The 16,603-nt window shown below is 44.5% G+C and overlaps 1 protein-coding gene across 1 annotated transcript in view; it reads right to left on the reverse strand.

Moving 5' to 3' along the window:
• The window catches only part of LRRC1 (leucine rich repeat containing 1), a 135,300-nt gene that overhangs the window by 17,408 nt on the left and 101,289 nt on the right, over positions 1 to 16,603 (reverse strand). The window contains exons 5-10 of the mRNA XM_024122046.2: positions 12,251 to 12,307; positions 11,903 to 11,966; positions 11,436 to 11,510; positions 8,628 to 8,772; positions 5,964 to 6,082; positions 4,177 to 4,260 (exon numbers count right to left, since the gene is read on the reverse strand). Coding sequence (XP_023977814.1) covers positions 4,177 to 4,260; positions 5,964 to 6,082; positions 8,628 to 8,772; positions 11,436 to 11,510; positions 11,903 to 11,966; positions 12,251 to 12,307 — 544 coding nt within the window. The remainder of the gene's footprint in view (positions 1 to 4,176; positions 4,261 to 5,963; positions 6,083 to 8,627; positions 8,773 to 11,435; positions 11,511 to 11,902; positions 11,967 to 12,250; positions 12,308 to 16,603) is intronic.

A 16,603-nucleotide genomic window follows, 5' to 3' on the forward strand; every position in this document is an offset into this window, starting at 1 on the left:
TTTCCTGTACTCTCACCAATATTTGGTATATTATTATATTTTTTAAATCTTGAAAATTTGACAGGTGAAAATGCTTCAATTAACATTTTGTGAACAATGATTTCACATTAAAAGTCATTTCTATTTTTTTCCTCCTGTGAATCACTTACTGGTTTTTGTGGGGGGTTCTTTGCTTTTCCTTCTGTCCACTTTTCTAGAGTGGGTACATCTCTTTTCTCACTGATGTGAAAGAATTTCTAACAGAGTAAGGAAAGACAGCCTTCACGTGTGACGCTGTAAACGTCACCCTGCCCCCAGCCTGTCTTTATTTTCCTGAAGGTCAGAAATCTCATTTTCACGTAGACAAGTCCATCAACTGTTTCTTTTATGAGTAATTTCCTCTTTCAAGTTTAGGAATGCCTTCTCTATCCTGAAACCCAACGGTCAGCTTTTTTTTTTTTTTTTTAAATTCTAGCATTTTTAGGTTTTGTCGTATCTCTTTTATCTAGCAATAATTCACTTTAGAACATCATGGGAACTTACTCTAGAAGAATTTTCAATTGTACTAATAAGAAGGCAGAAAGCTATCCACAAAATGAATACTCTATCACCATGGACATTTCTGAATAGCACAATAATATCTGTGGGTGATTCGTGTTTACAGATTGCCTGATAAAGGAAAGCTTTGACGAATGATCTGCAAATCCTCCCTTGTCTCATTGGACTGGACAGGTATGATGCAGGTAGAGTCACTTCCATTTTGACTTAATGGAGACAAGAGACTAAGCCCTAAACTTGGATATATACTCCATTTCTTCCAGCCAGAAACTCTCTGTGGTCTAGGTTATTTAACGATAAGATGTGGCTGGAAATACTATAAAGTTTGTGTCTATCTTCATACCCATCCATGATCATGCATACACCGACTTCCTGTCTATCCACGAATCAGAGTCTCTTCCCCTTAATTCTTCCCTCCACCAAAAACAGGGTTTTTTAGGGAACTTCCTTATCACAGAAACATACATACTTGAGCAACGGGATGAGAAATAAAAGACGCAAGTAAGTGGTTTGAAAAATCAGAAGCATGCCACATGTAGCAAATAAAGCGAATCTAAGCCTATCCCTCAGAGACAGAATCGTGCCAACAAAGTAGAATTTGGTGAAGGCAGATGAGCCCCCAAGGTATGCCTTTCAGAATTTCTGAATAACTTAAGACGTAATTCACAGAAAAGCATTCTTTTGAGAGAGAATAATTGGAACAAATCTGACAAACACATAGCAAAACCAGGCTCCAGGCCATGCAGTCATTTAAAGAAACAAACAAACAAAAAAACTGAGTTTCGAGGACAATGTCCAGTGTTTTACAATGAAGAGCACACAAAGCTGTCAGCCGATCTGAACCTTCATGCATTTGAGAAGCAGAATGGAAGTCAGAGATGCAACTGTGGTCTGAACAATACTTACAAGATTGCAAGTTTACCTGACTTTTTCTAAATTTCCAAGCAGCTAACAATTAAGAAAACAAGAGACATTCATTGATTTGCAAATGTTTACTACACATAGCACCACACAACACAAACAGAATCTATTATTGTGACCCACACAGTGCAAACATTTCCCCCTCAACCATTTGGGAAAGAAATGCAAATAAATGCTGCTATAGACGAAGGAACTGTGCTGTAAAACTGACAATATGTGATACTATCAAATGGGGGGGAAAAAAAAGACAAAAAAGAGGAAGAACTACACAGCACACCAGACCAATGGCCATTAATACAACTATGGATTTGGGGCATATAAATGGAATTGGTCAGCATTTCAGTTTAGATGTGTCATGCGTGTGACTTAATTGTTCAAGAGGAAGTAATCATGTTTGGAAAGAAAAGAATCCAATCAGGAGGGTGCAGGATTTGATGGGATGGTATCAAGCTTGGAGGCAGAGTGTGTGCACACACGTGGCATTCACCCTGCACACACACACACACTCACACCAGACCAACAAACAAGACCCCGTTCACGGTGAGGGGCCCATCGATGATTTGACAGCTCAGCCCGAGGGTCAGAGGCCAGCGCTGCCCGTTTCTGCAGGGTCACCAAGCTGGGACCCACAGCAGAATTGGGACACGTCCTAGCCTGGGAGCTCAGAGTATGTGAGTCGGAGTGAAATGGGCTAGAAAAGAGCCAGTCCCTGGGGTCCTAAACAGCTCTGCTTTCTCGGGCAGCTGCAGGAAAAGGCACAAACTTCATTCCTTGGTGAAACTCCAAATGCCAGGAAAGCGATCATATCGATAATTTCATTCTCTCAGAGTGAAAACAGGGCTGATGCTAATATGATGGGGACAGTTTACAGGAAGAAACTCCACACATTCTTGTCTAAAATGTGTTCCTTTGAAAGAACAGATCCAAAAAGAGGGATGGGGACATGGCAGGTGGGTGGTGACCTTGCTAGGGATTAACATCATACTCAGAAGCCCTCTCTTTGGCATTTACTGAAACTATCCCTCAAATGTATTAATTTTCTAAAGTGTCCAAACTAAAGATGATTCGACCTTCCTTTACCCAATCAAGGTCCTGCCTTACGTCAAGGTCACAGCGATGAAAAGGTAGGTTCAATCTGCTTTTATGGGCTTGGCCATCTGGGGACATGTCTGGAACCCATTCTCCCGACTCCCAGCTGTGTGAGCCCCGGTGGGGAAAGCTTCTCACCAGCCTCAGTTTCCTCATCTGTAAAGTGAGGAAATCCTCACGGCCTCAAAAAGCTGCTGTGACGATTCAATGAACATACACAACAGCACCTAGTGTAGTGCAGGGCATTGAGAAAGGAAGTCATGAATCTTTTCTACTTCTCTCTGCACGTGTTTCTGTGTCCGATCTACACCCATCCACATGGGCTCTCCAACAAGAGTACAATTAAATGCTCAGAACACCAGCTCTGTGTTTCGGTTTATTGCTTTGAGACTGGAACCAAAACAATTTGATGAGCAGACTCTCTTGTGTCCCGGTTTAGCTGAGATGGAGATTTAAGTCTTTCTGCTGGAAACAGAACGTAGTCACATTTATAACAAACATTCTTAGCTTCCACTCAGGAAGGCTGGCCGTTTTCACCCAGGGACAAGCCTGGGCTGCCAAGAGTAGAACACCCAGATGGAGAAGGGAAAGAAGAGACCAAGCCAAGTCGGACACCCAGAGAAGCGGCCCTGGGAGCATAAGAACCCCTCGAGCTCTGGCTGGTTAGAGGGCAGCTTTGAAACTATTCCAAAACAGATCTTAGAAAGGGTCAAACAGAGAAATAAGGAGGAAACCGCACCTGGCCAGTGGTCATCACATAAGAGGACACAGCACCTTTTCATATGAGGCCTTGGCCAGGGGGAGGGGCTCACCAATGGCTCACTTGATGGGCGGAGGAAGGGGGGGGAGTGGAGAAACGGCATCTTAAACTTTATTTTAGGCTCTATTGCTAATAATAAATCAAGCTCAGTACGACACATTTCCAATCAGGTTCTCCTGGTTCCAAATAGAAAGCGAGCCTTCCTTTTAAACAATGGCCCAGACGCCTCCCTGTGTGATCTGTCTCAGGTTTCCTCCCCATTCTCAGTACTGGCACCTCCTTTGCCAGAACTGAAATGCCACTAAGCTGCACAGCTATGCCTGCAAACGATGGTGACTGTCTCTTTTCTCCTGCTTGGAGCACTGACCAAAAAATCCTAAGAACCTGGCTCGACCTTCCCGGGGAATCCTCCTCTACTTGGAGGGCTCACTCCCTCTCTCCCAGAGGTAAGCCTCTGCCCAGGAAGATGCTCCATCAAGATCCATTTTTACGACTCCAACGGCTATGGGACAGTTAAACTCCTCATTAAACCCAGTCAAACCCAAAGTCATCACCTTCCTCTGCCCAGCTCCCAGATCACCCCTTCCTGTCCGTGGTGTCACTGTTCTCCTAGGTCAACCCCAAAATGTCATTCTCTCTGTCCCCCTACGAATTCACCTTTCCCAACTCTGCTCACAGCCTACTCTCCTTAATGTTACTGATGGTCATTCTTTGATACAATTCCTCCAACCATCCCTGAATCCACAGACGAGAGTTTACACCTTTAAAAAGCATCACATAAGTCTTTTAAAGTAGTTGACATCTTTGACCCCTTATGTGTTATTATTTCTTTATAATTATTATTGTATTATTTTCTTAAAAGCACGTACCTCTTTTGGTAAAGACACTAATTTATTTCTGTCTGCATTCAAGTTGCTCAACTTCTTAAGTTTTCCAATGCTCTTAGGTAAAGTCTGTTAAAGTAACATTTTTGTTATTAACTTAATGCATACTTTTCACATGGCTCAGAGTAAAACAGATCTTTTCAAGAACTGAGAGAATCTAATCTCATCCAGTAAGAGTAGTGACGGTTCTTTCTGAATATCAGGTGTTTGTAACACTCACTTGGGGGATGTGGCATCTAATATTTTGTATTTTTGTAGAAATGAGAGTATGTTTCAATGAAATGAGGTCAAAGGCACAGGCCTGGGAACAGAGAAACACCAAGTAAAAGAGGTAATGAAGGCTCTTCAAGTCAACGAAGTGAAATTTGCAACTTCGAGATTCATCCCTTACCCGCCTGCACCTCTGAGAACCCCAAGAGATGGTGGCTTAGATGCCTGTGGAGGCCAGAGAGCTCAGCAGGCAGTGAGAACCCGAGCGGGGGGGCCCATGAGGCTGGGGGAAGGAGGGGGGCCATCCGGGCTGGTGTGGGAGTCCATGGGGAGGGGGGAGTCTTTAACCCTGATGGAATCAGGGATGAATATTATTTTTCTGTTATGACTACCATCTGTAATTCCTTTTTTTTTTTTTTTTTTTTTGATGTGGACCATTTTTAAAGTCTTTATTTAATTTGTTACAATATTGCTTCTGTTCTATGTTTCGGTCTTTCGGCCGTGAGGCATGTGGAATCCCAGATCCCCGACCAGGGATGGAACCCACACCCCCTGCATTGGAAGGCGAAGTCTTAATCACTAGACCACCAGGGAAGTCCCTACCATCTGTAATTCTAAACCCAGAAACAAGGAAGGAGAGCCTGGTCCCTCCCACCCAACCTGCCTGAGGAGGCTGCTGTCCTGTCTGAGGGGAGATGCTCCCGGCACACCCCACACTACCAGCTCTACATACTTCACTCACTCTTGCTGTCTTCTGATCTTTTCACCTAAAGAGCATTACTTACTCTGTTTATAAAGAGAGGAGAAAAGGGAAGAAAAGAGGAAAGAGGAACATAGAGTAAAAACTAAAGTGACAAAATATAGAGAAAAGAGAATGGCAGGACAATAAACTAAAGAAAACAGCGGCTACAAGACAACGACAAGAGGAGAAAGTGGAACAGATAGAGTGGGAGGTGAAGGACGATGGACACAGAGGAAGCAGCAGGGGGCGAGAAGCAGCTGAGGTTTGCCGTTGCCCTGGGAACCCGCCCCAGCAGGTGCTGCCCCGGGAGGATGCGGAGGGCTCTGGTCCAAGCCCGGGGAACCTGCACTGCCTCACCCAGCTGCTCAGATGGGGCGAGATCAAGGTCAAAGCCGTGCTCTGGCTCCTCCAAAAGAGCATCCCCTCACCCCCAGTGCTCCCAAGGCTTCCCGGGCCAACCACCATTCCCTCCCACTCTGGCCCGTCCTCGGACTCCCCGATGGAGGCATCAGCACTTCCACCGACAGGGCCGGTCCCCCCAACCCCCACCCCCGCCTCCCTGGGCCCCCTAGTGTCCAGCTCAGTCCCCGTACCCTAAGCATCACAATGGGGACACACTCTCCGATGGGGGACCTGGACACGTCAAAACGGATCACCTTTATGTCACATGTTTGCTTCTCAGGTCCCTTTGTTAGTTACAATGTAAGGCAATTTCCATCTGGTCTACCCAAATTACAAATAAGTAGAATCGAACCTAAGGAGCCTTTGTGATACAGAACCCCCATCATAAGTCTCCCTCTGACCCTGGAACCACACTCACCAGGAGCCGGTTTTCTGTAAGAACCAATTCCGTGAGGCTTTCACAGTCCCCAACCGCCTCGGGCAACTGGGTGAGTCTGTTCTGATCCACCTTCAAGATCGACAGTTTCTTTAGTTTTCCTGTAAAAGCGTTAGTGAAACTCATTAGTTATCACTGTTTTCCTGATCACCACTTGGTATTTCCTATCGGCTGTCCCTGCTCATTTGATTTCCTCACCCAGCTTTTCAGATTATGAAACTGTACCATTCTCATTTCGACCACGAACAGTTGAGAGTTAAAATCGTTTGCTCAGAATGTCAAAAACAGTCAGCAATTAGCGGCAAATCCTTTGGATAGTCACTACCTAAAAATATGTCAAAGCCCAAAGATTTCAGAAAAAAACAAATAGCTGGCTCTTGATGGATCTTTAAGAACCAGAAGTGTCTCGTGTACAGAGGAGAGACTTTAATGTTACTCTAACAATCATCCTCACTAAAAACAAAAGACAGCACAGTGCAGTTTATTCTATCACCTGTGGATGATGATGACTCAGTGAAGATCCCTACAATGAAGTATTTCTGTCAATGCAGAGTCAGATGGTAATCTTTGGGCTTCCCTGGTGGCGCAGTGATTAAGAATCTGCCTGCCAATGCAGGGGACACGGTTTTGAGCCCTGGTCCAGGAAGATCCCACATGCAGCAGAGCAACTAAGCCCGTGCGCCACAACTACTGAGCCTGTGCTCTACAGCCTGCGAGCCACAATTACCGAGCCCGCGCTCTACAGCCTGCGAGCCACAATTACCGAGCCCGCGCTCTACAGCCCGCGAGCCACAACTACTGAGCCCATGCGCCACAACTACTGAAGCCCACGCGCCTAGAGCCTGTGCTCCGCAGCAAGAGAAGCCACCGCAATGAGAAGCCCACACACCGCAACGAAGAGAAATCCCCGTTCGCCGCAACTAGAGAAAGCCGGCGCGCAGCAACGAAGACCCAACGCAGCCAAAAATAAATAAATTTTTGAAAAAAAGATGGTAATCTTTGAAAAGCCACATTAAGACTGATCTATTTCACTCTGGACGGGGAAAACAGACTCATGGGCAATGCCCTCAGGCCACGGGAAAGGAACTGGGGTTTACGGCAGCCTCCTCAGCCCCCGCAGGGTGGAGGAGATCCTGCATCACCAGATTCTCACTTTCAACCACTACTTTGTCTGGGGCTGAGCCTACAGAGCAGAGGTCCTTGTTATCCACAGAGAGTGGCCAGCATGATGACACCGTCCCCAGGAAAATCGGAGAACAGCCTCTATCATAAAAGAGACATAAAGCTGGAGACGTGGAGATGCTGAAGGGATGAACTTGCTTTGCATGCGGTCACGGGGCAAGTCAGGGGAACTCACCGATTGCTAGGCTCCTTGTTTAGCATAATCAGTACCAACTAATACTGTCCCCAGAGAGTTCCCCCCAGTCCTCAGGCCAGGAGACCCATATCCTCTGCGGGGCATGGAACCCTACAGCTGACAGAGCTCACTCCAAGAGTCTCCTCAACAATATCACTGACAAGTGGTCCGACAGCCTTTCCTCAAATACTTCTAGTGATGGGAGGCTCATTTCTTCACTAAGCAGCCCAAACTGATTCATAACAGATGTATTTTAAGCTCTTTCTTAAATCAAATTGAGATTCGCAACCCTTTCCTTTCACCCACTTGAACTAGAAGACTGAATAAATCTCCTTCTACCTGACAGCCTTTCAAAGGCTTGACATCGACCGTCTCATGACTCCTATTTCTCCCTTTTCCCAATGACAAAACATCCCCAGTCCCTAAAACTGCTTTCCGATGCCATATATGATTCTCAGCAAATGTTTCTACCTGGAGTCAAAGGCCCCATCAATTTCCCAACCAGCCTCAACCAAAAGGCAGAGCCTGTATTTCCACCAGGTCGCTGTTATCATCTGGGCCAAATACCAGAAAGGAAGGGGTCCTCTGTCGCACAGCTTCTCCAACTAGTGAAAACCTTTCCCAAACTCCCTTTGATGTTCTGAATACAAGTTAAGTGAAGGTCAAAGACAGCTATCCTATGACAACCACACAGTTAAATATAGTTTCTTACAATTTCTAGGCAGCTTGGCTACGGTGGAGCTGACAGCCTATGTCTGTTTATATGTTCTCTGTTTGCATTTATTTTCTCACCCTGGGCTGTGTTCCTTTATGGTAAAGGAAACGTCTGGACTGTTTTTTAAAGGAAATGGCAAAGAATGGTTCAAGGAAAAGATGACTCTCGATAGACCAGAAAAGGCTCCATACAACACCCACTCTCCCTGTAACAGCCCTTACCTGGGTCACACCATAAGGTCAAAGGTCGTTTCGCATAAACTATTTACGATGCTCAATTAGAAATGTCTTAGTGGTTGTTCATATGTCCGAAACACATTCTGTGATTTGGGCTGATCCCTACAGAAATCATGGAAACAAGATGCGGAGGAAGTAGACAGGGGCCAACACTTAAAAGTAACAACATGTATAACTGCTACCAGACCAGGGCGACAGAAACGCCTGCATATGGAGAAACTTTAATTGTATTAAATATTCCTTGCTTTCCTTCTTTAAAAACAAACGACTGAAGGAATCACGTCCCCAGCACCTGAGAAGAGCCAGCACCTTGGTAGTTAGTTATTTTCAATACTCACCAATGCCATCTGGGAGTGTTTCTAACAAGTTCTGGGAAATGACTAAATCCGTTAACGAAGTCAGGCCACCGATTTCTTCGGGAAGTCTTTCCAACCTGTTTTCAGAGACATCTAAGCAGAGCAGGTTCTTCAGATTTCCTATTTCCTACATCAACGACACAGGAAAAGAAAGTCATGCCTGAACCTGCCACGGTATGGAGGAGTTTGTTACAGCGATTTTTCAAAATCGAATCCCAGAGTGGTCCTGAGGATGTTTCCTTAGCGTCGGTGTGAGTGTGAAGGCAGGGGTAAGTTTCCAGACCCCCTTCCAATGAAAACCGAAAGCGGTGTGAATCACACACACAGAGCTGGGAGGGACGCCAAGCCCTCCGACGTCACGCAGGTGAGGAATCACTCCCTTAATAAGATGAGGAGGTTGGCACCAAGAGAAGATGAGTCGTTTTAAGGTCTCACAAATTAGGGGAGGAAAAAAAAAAAAGGAGGCTAGAATCCAGTTCTCCAAGTTTGGAATCAATCACTCAGAAGGCTTTTCGCACTTGAAAGTGAGCCTGAGATGTCCTGGAAGGAAACCATCCACTTTCTATCTCCCATGACAGACAGTGCTTGTTACGACATCGGTGCATCTTCTCCCCAGCCAAACTGGAGCACACAGACCCGCTGACACCGTTAACACCCGAGACAAGAAAGGCAGACTGCTTTGAAGCAGAAGAGCCAACCCAGGAGTGAGGGAGGTGCCTCTGTGAGTCTCACGTTCCATTCAAGAGAGATCGTACCCTTCCACTCTCCAAGGGCACACTTTCTCTCTGATAACCGCCTCCGCTGTTCCGTGCCATTGCCAGTCTGTTACGTTCCCACTCGCAGTACCTCCCACCCGGACTGGTCTGGGCATCCTCTGCCCACGTCTGTTCACAAACCATGCCTCCATCTTTCCCTCCTGGAAACACCGCTCCAGTCACGGAATCAGACCCCTCCTCTAACTCCATGGCTCCCTGATGGCTACATAAGCACAAACTCCTCAACCGGCATTGAATTGGGTCTGATCGATTCTTCCAAGTTTATCTCCCACCTAATAGACATCCTGTGAGCCCCACCCCTGCATTTCCTGCCTGTAGGAAATCAGACTACATTTCTACTAATTTCATGCCAGGCCCCTGAGGTTCTTCCACTTTTTCATTCATTCCTTTTAACAATGGCTTTGTCTCCTTTTCTTTCTGTCATCTGTGAAGACAGGAAAATAATTCTGATTATCTGGGACTATCTGATGTGTTTAGTCCTGGCTTAATAGAAGGTTATACAAGCGGGCAAATGAGATGTTGAAATAACCATTAATAACATAACCAGTGGCATGTTAATTTCTTTGTGTTTGGGACATGGTATTTTGCACATAATTGTTTATGTACATCTGTCCACATATATACTCTCCCCCTGCATGTCTAATAGCTGATAATTTCAAGTTTATTGAAGTATAGTTGATTTACAATGTTGTGTTAATTTCTGCTGTACAGCAAAGTGATGTAGTTATACATATATATATATATATATATATTCTTTTTCATATTCTTTTCCATTCTGGTTTATCACAGGGTATTGAATACAGTTCCCCGTGCTATACAGTAGGATCTTGTTTATCCATCCTATATAGCTGATATTTTTATTACTTTCTTAATAACTTCCTGGCATCTTCCCTCCATCCTTTGACTCTTAAGTAACTAGAATCCTCTCAATCAAGATTTCTCAGAATTTCCTAGAGAAATCTAAGTGTTAATCAAACCCTTGCCCACATCAGTTACTGTTCTGTCCTATCCTTTTCCCAAATGCAGCCAAGACCTCAGAAATAGACTCAAATTAGTTCCTTAGTTGCATTAGTCGTGGGTGATGTCAATGGTAATTCCAGCACTATAACTACAACAATTAGAATTTTACTTAAGTGCTTTTTTCTAGTGTTAGGCTTCCCTGCACCAATACACATTCCCCACCCGAAGTGCACGGTCCCATCACGGCAGGTTCACACAGCCCAGCAGACAGCTTCTGAATTACTGTAAAATACACACACCTAGACCATCATGAAATATATTCTGACTTTAAACCCTGGCTGTAAGAGACAGCAAAGAGTAAAATTCAGTAATAGTTGGAGAAAAACAAAGTAAGGGGAAAAATGCCCGTGTGTTGTTGTTTGTTAGTTCAAGTTTCTCATTCAACTGACCAGAAAGCGGGTCCTGCTTGCTGGGACCCACCAGGTGACCACGACATACTCAGAAGCCCACATGAGACTCCATTTCAATCCGAACCTGGTTCTCACACTTGGTAACAGCAGGAAAAACATGAACAGCGTGTGACATTCCAGCTGAACCATAGCAACACTTGGAAAAAATATGAAATAAAAGCTTTTTGCATTGCTTTTACATCAACTAGTACAGGGCAAACTGGGGTCAACTTATCCCAAAGTACTTGGCACATCACAAACAGTGGCAGAAACTTCTACCATCACAATCCGGCATCCTGGTAACTTCCAAATTTGCTGGGCTTCAAGCAGGCAAGCCAAGAATAAAGCAAGGATGAAATAAAATGCAGACTTCATACACTAAAGGATATATTTACTATCTTTAGAAACGGTGGGTTGAGGCTTTCAGTTTTTCTACAGCAATGCAGCACGATGAATGCTCAATATATTTTTCCAAATCTGCTTTTTCAACCAATGTTTTGGTTTTCAAGATCCCTCCTACAGAAAATCTCATGTAGAGGCAGGAAACACATGAAGGTGGTGGTGGTTTTACATTTTGGGGGAAACAGTGTGAAATTACCACTCACCTGAGGTAATTCGGACAGTTGATTTCCATCCAACCAGAGATCCTTTAGATGTAAGAGAGCGCCAATCGATTCTGGCTAAAACAAAAAGCAATGTTATGGTAACAAAGCTCCAATTTCCAGCCTTCCATTAAGAGAGAACCCGAATTCAACAGTTAGTAATGGGGTACTGTAGAGGTCATTTGTTGGTACTTCTCCAATATCAGCCCCCCTTCCTAAAAGCATCCCCAACGCTCCCCAAGAATGCCAGCTGTTTCCACTGACGCCCATCATCTCTAGACGTGACCCTCCACCCCTGAATCATAATTCTTAACCTGTGTGAACTGAAATGAAGCACATCCTCTAATGCTGCCAAGCTGTATCCATGGAAACACTGGCTTACAAGCATCCCTACAGATCTCCCCCAAAATATTTTGTGATCGTGACTAAGGACAAGGTGAAATTCAAATCTCTCTTCAGTACAGACTTACCAAATTATATATTTCATTGTTTCCTAAATCAAGTTCTTCTAGTCTCCGTAGCTGGGTTAGAGAGCTATTAAAAAAAAAAAAAAAAGGGAGGGAGCTCTTAGGACTTCGAAATGCTAAGCAATATGGCATTCCTCACTTGGACTAGTTTCCCAAAATAAGATTCATCTGGATTTTATGGTCATAATTATTGCACAGGAAGGACTATTGAGAGAAGGCTGGCATCTCTCAAATTTTCCAAAAGACACAGAATTTCTTTTTGACAAGATACTGTAGTACTTTTTTTTTTTTTAATGCTTCAAGAAGTTCATTCAGTACATAACCTCCCTCTCCTTTTCCCCAGAGACTCACTCAGGGAGATACGTAAGAAGATTCTCTCTCAGTTCCAGTGAAGCCAGGTTATAAAGACTAGAAATGAACAGAAGGAAAAAGTATAAGGAAAGTTCCTGAGATTCTTCCTACTCCACCCCCCCAAAGTACACACTCCACAAGGAACAACTCTTAATAAGACCTTGTATGTCACTTCCCAGGGGAAAACATCTATGACCACCCCCACCCCCACTGAAAACAGCATCATCTCCACTTCCCAAGTTTTAATATTAAAATAAAAAGGGCAGTGTCATCACAGTAAGGCACCCTCATGCATATACTTTGTACAGTTGATGTGTGAAAATAACTCTCTAGCCCTTGAAAGACAACCACTCCCAGGACCAAGATAGCAGCCGAATATGTGCTTCTAGGCTTTAGAATGTCGAAAATGTGCTGTTGCCATAAAAACAGGAAAGCCTTTAATCTCAAAGGAGCTCTTCTTACAAACATCAGTGAGAAACCATGCCCGTTTGAAAGCAGTGGGCATATCGGTCCAGATGCTCTACTTAAGACCACAAGTTTACAGGACAAGGGAGCACTGAGATGAAGGAGGACTCAAGTAATAACACACTCCACGCGGTGCCCACAATGCGAGACGGTGGTCAATAAGCAGCGGCTGTGGTAATGTTGCTTTTATTCTTAATAGACCCCGAATGGCACTCTTTTCAGCAGATTCTCCTGCCTCTCGGCTGTAATCCATGTCTATTAGGAACACGGTGCAAGGAGACAGATGTTCTCCCCAGACACAGACGATCTGGGTGGCAGTGGCAATTCTGAATCAGCAGACACCACACACGTCCAAGTATGTCAGCACTGGCACGACGTACTGATTCAGTAGATCATCGGTTGGTCTACTTCTCCAGCAGGCACTGTGCTAAGCTCTAACCAATAGAGAACTCCAGCTTTTGCTAATGTCACCAGAGTAACGACCAGATTTGGAGGGCATTTACATGTGAGTGCACAGAACACAGGGAGTCAGACATCATGCCAACACTCTCATCTGCCTTAATCCTCTGTGCTCCTTCCAACATCAAAGCCAGAATCGCGGGCACTGACAAAGCCGGTTTCATAATATCAGAAAATGTAAATTTGATTTTCAGGAACAATACATATACACACGTAAAGCCCATGGGCTTGAAAGTGTATTTGAACTATACTAGGAAATGCACAGACACGGTATCTCCTCCTCTAATTTTAGAGAACTAAAACTAATTTTAGAAATTTAGAAACTGAGTAACGATTTTCCCAAAGCAAGAGCAAACAAATACAACTCTTTATAACATACTTTTTTTTAAAAAAGGTCAATATCCCTGCTAATAAGTAATTGTGAATTTAATATCAATTAGTCTTTCCCCAAAATGCACCCAGGTGGGAGTCGCAGCTACCCAGTTCTACTGCCTCTGGGCCAAGCCTTTACGTAGAAGAAATAGAACATGGGAGGGAGAGGGTGCAGTATCTGCCCCCAAAAGCAACCTGTAGATAAGGGGGAGACGTGACGTTAACTCACTGTAAAAGTAAAAACTTAAAAACAAAGGGCTTTGTTTTCCATTTTAAATGTTCCTGGAACCACTAGCCAGTTTTATGGGGAAGGTGATCATCATTTGGCTGTTTTCACATTTCTATTTTAAAAACCACTGATAGAATTGTCATTTTATCTATTTAATGTTCATTACTTTCATGCCTCTTTTGACCCACTAAAGACATCCACTAATGAAAGGAGGGGAAAAGTCCTTCTTTGCTTCAAAATCTTTACTCCCTGGGCATCATCAAAAGCATCTTGCAAAAGAAGCAGTGTCACCCAGGCCCTGATACTGAGTGTTGCACCAAGGTCTGCAGCCCTGGTCTGAGGCCTCCTGCCTGAAACAGAACAGAGCTGGGACCCGCCCGCCACCTGGGATGCCACCTGGGGCAGGAGACGCTGGGTGAGGCGCCTTACCTGTGTCATCTCCCAACCAGGAACAACCAGCACATTGTCAATACCACTGGGACTGACACCATTAGGAAAGTGAGGTCCATCAGACAGCGGCAAAGCCACAATTCAAATCTGGTGAAAGCCAAGACTCTGTCCTCGTCCTGGGGAACACCATTCTCTGGAACTCTCTCTTTATACTTTACATTTTAAAAACACCTGTCAGGGACTTCCCTGGTGGTCCAGTGGCTAAGACTCCGCGCTCCCAATGCAGGGGGCCTGGGTTCGATCCCTGGTCAGGAAACTAGATCCCACATGCCGCAACTAAGAGTTCGCATGCCGCAACTAAAGATCCCGCACACCACAACAAAGATCCCACATACTGATCCCACATGCCACAACTAGGACCCGGTGCAGCCGAATAAATAAATAAATAAATATTAAAAATAAAATAAAATAAAATAAAAACACCTGTCAATTTGGGGCAAATACAGAAATCTTACCTCCTCAACCACACCAAGGACATTGGGGTTTTTGTTGATTTATGTCACTTTAAAAATATGATAACACATTTTGAAATTATCTCTAAATTTTGTCTTAAGGGGAAAAGGCAGAGGCCACAGTTACTGAAAGCAAATCATTCTTGAGCGAAAATGCTGCAAAAACACCAACAGGCTTGTGAATATACAGAACTTATAATAACAACATCACCTATCGTGCTAACACCCCAATATAACACCCTGTTACGTAAAAAGGTTCTGACTATAAAACCTCTTAGTTTCTATCATTTTGGGATAGTAGGGAAATGTGGATGCATGGGCGTTAGTTACAGTGACAACAAAAAATATCCTATTTTTGTAACCTTTCAAAACTCAAAAATTAATTTAAAATAAGTGTATAAAATAATATCCTTTCTGGGGTGATGCTTACCCGTTATCTTAAACTATTTAAACTGAAGAAACTGGGATATTATAATCAGACTCTAGGGACCCACTGATGAAAGGTCATCTAAAAACAGTGTGAGAGGAACGAGGGCCATCCCTCACAACTACTTGGATTTGCTTGGCTGCAGTGCTTCACCACAGCGCCTCAATTCCCCTAAAATGAATACAATCATATCTATTGCAGTAAATAGGGCGTGATATATATTCCCTTCAAGTTAACAGAGCCAGTTTGGTACCTTGCTTCCTTGAGATAGCCCTGTGCCCAAGCACAATAAGGGGCCTCACAAATAAGTGTGCCCCAAGTCAGGGTCTCTGAAAAGATTGCTATAAGATGCTATCAACCACAGGAATCATCCTCTCCTCCCCAAACCTCCTCCAAGGACAGGCCTACAGATGGGGAGTGGCTGGCACTGGCCAATTTTTAAGGATACATCGTCCATAATTGGTGACTCGAGGAACAACGATGAATAAAAAGCAAAGACAGTGGTTTGACTAAAGACGCCCACCTCCCACGTAAGCCCAAACCTCGGAGTGTAACCTGGACTGGTCGTTCTCAGTTCCATCATTAACTGATTCTCGAATGAAACCATGGGTTTGGCTCTCATCAGTACCTTGCCCTGGACAGTCCCAGACCAAACACAGAATCCTACCAGCCCCTCCAGAACGTGGTTCTCCAGGCCGTTCTAGGAAGAACTGACATAAAACATGGTCTGCTTGAATGCAGGTTTGGACGAGATACATTAAGAGCAAAATGAATGGACGAATGATCTCCCCTCCTGGCTCTTCCAAATACGGCATCTTCAAACAAGACTTCAGGATGGGAAGATGCTGGGGAGGTCGTGAAGGAAGAGGTGGCTGCTGCCAAGAAGGTCCTGCTACAGCTCCTGAGTTTACCGCTACCTAACCTGAGGTTGGGACTGGTCTGAAGGTGGCAGGTGCCATCTGTGCCTTTTCAGCGGTTCCCTTCTGAGACTGGAGCCCTCAGCATGCCCTGAAGACGGGTCCACAGCTTCCACTGCTCAGGCCTCCGATAGTGTAAGGAATATAAACATGGAACTCCCATTGTAATCCGTAGCACTTAAAAAATGGATAATGGCCTATTCTACTAAGAAGATGTCTTGTGGAATTTTAAAAAGTGATTTAAGTGCATGACTAGAAGACTTTCTCATGAGGATCTTCTTCCAGAAGATATTTTTTGAGACAGGCAATATACCTGTAAACTTCCATGTGGATGACAGGCTCTTGGTGCTCCAGCCAGGCGTCAGGGCTCTGCCTCTACGGTGGGAGAGCCAAGTTCAGGACACTGGTCCACAAGAGACCTCCCAGCTCCACGTAATAGCAAACAGCAAAAATCTCCCAGAGATCTACATCTCAACGCCAAGACCCAGTTCCACTCAACGACCAGCAAGCTCCAGTGCTGGACACCCTATGCCAAACAACTAGCAAGACAGGAACACAACCCCACCCATTAGCAGAGAGGCT

Source organism: Physeter macrocephalus, chromosome 18 (assembly GCF_002837175.3).
Source record: "Physeter macrocephalus isolate SW-GA chromosome 18, ASM283717v5, whole genome shotgun sequence".
In the NCBI taxonomy this organism is placed as follows: Eukaryota; Metazoa; Chordata; class Mammalia; order Artiodactyla; family Physeteridae; genus Physeter; species Physeter macrocephalus.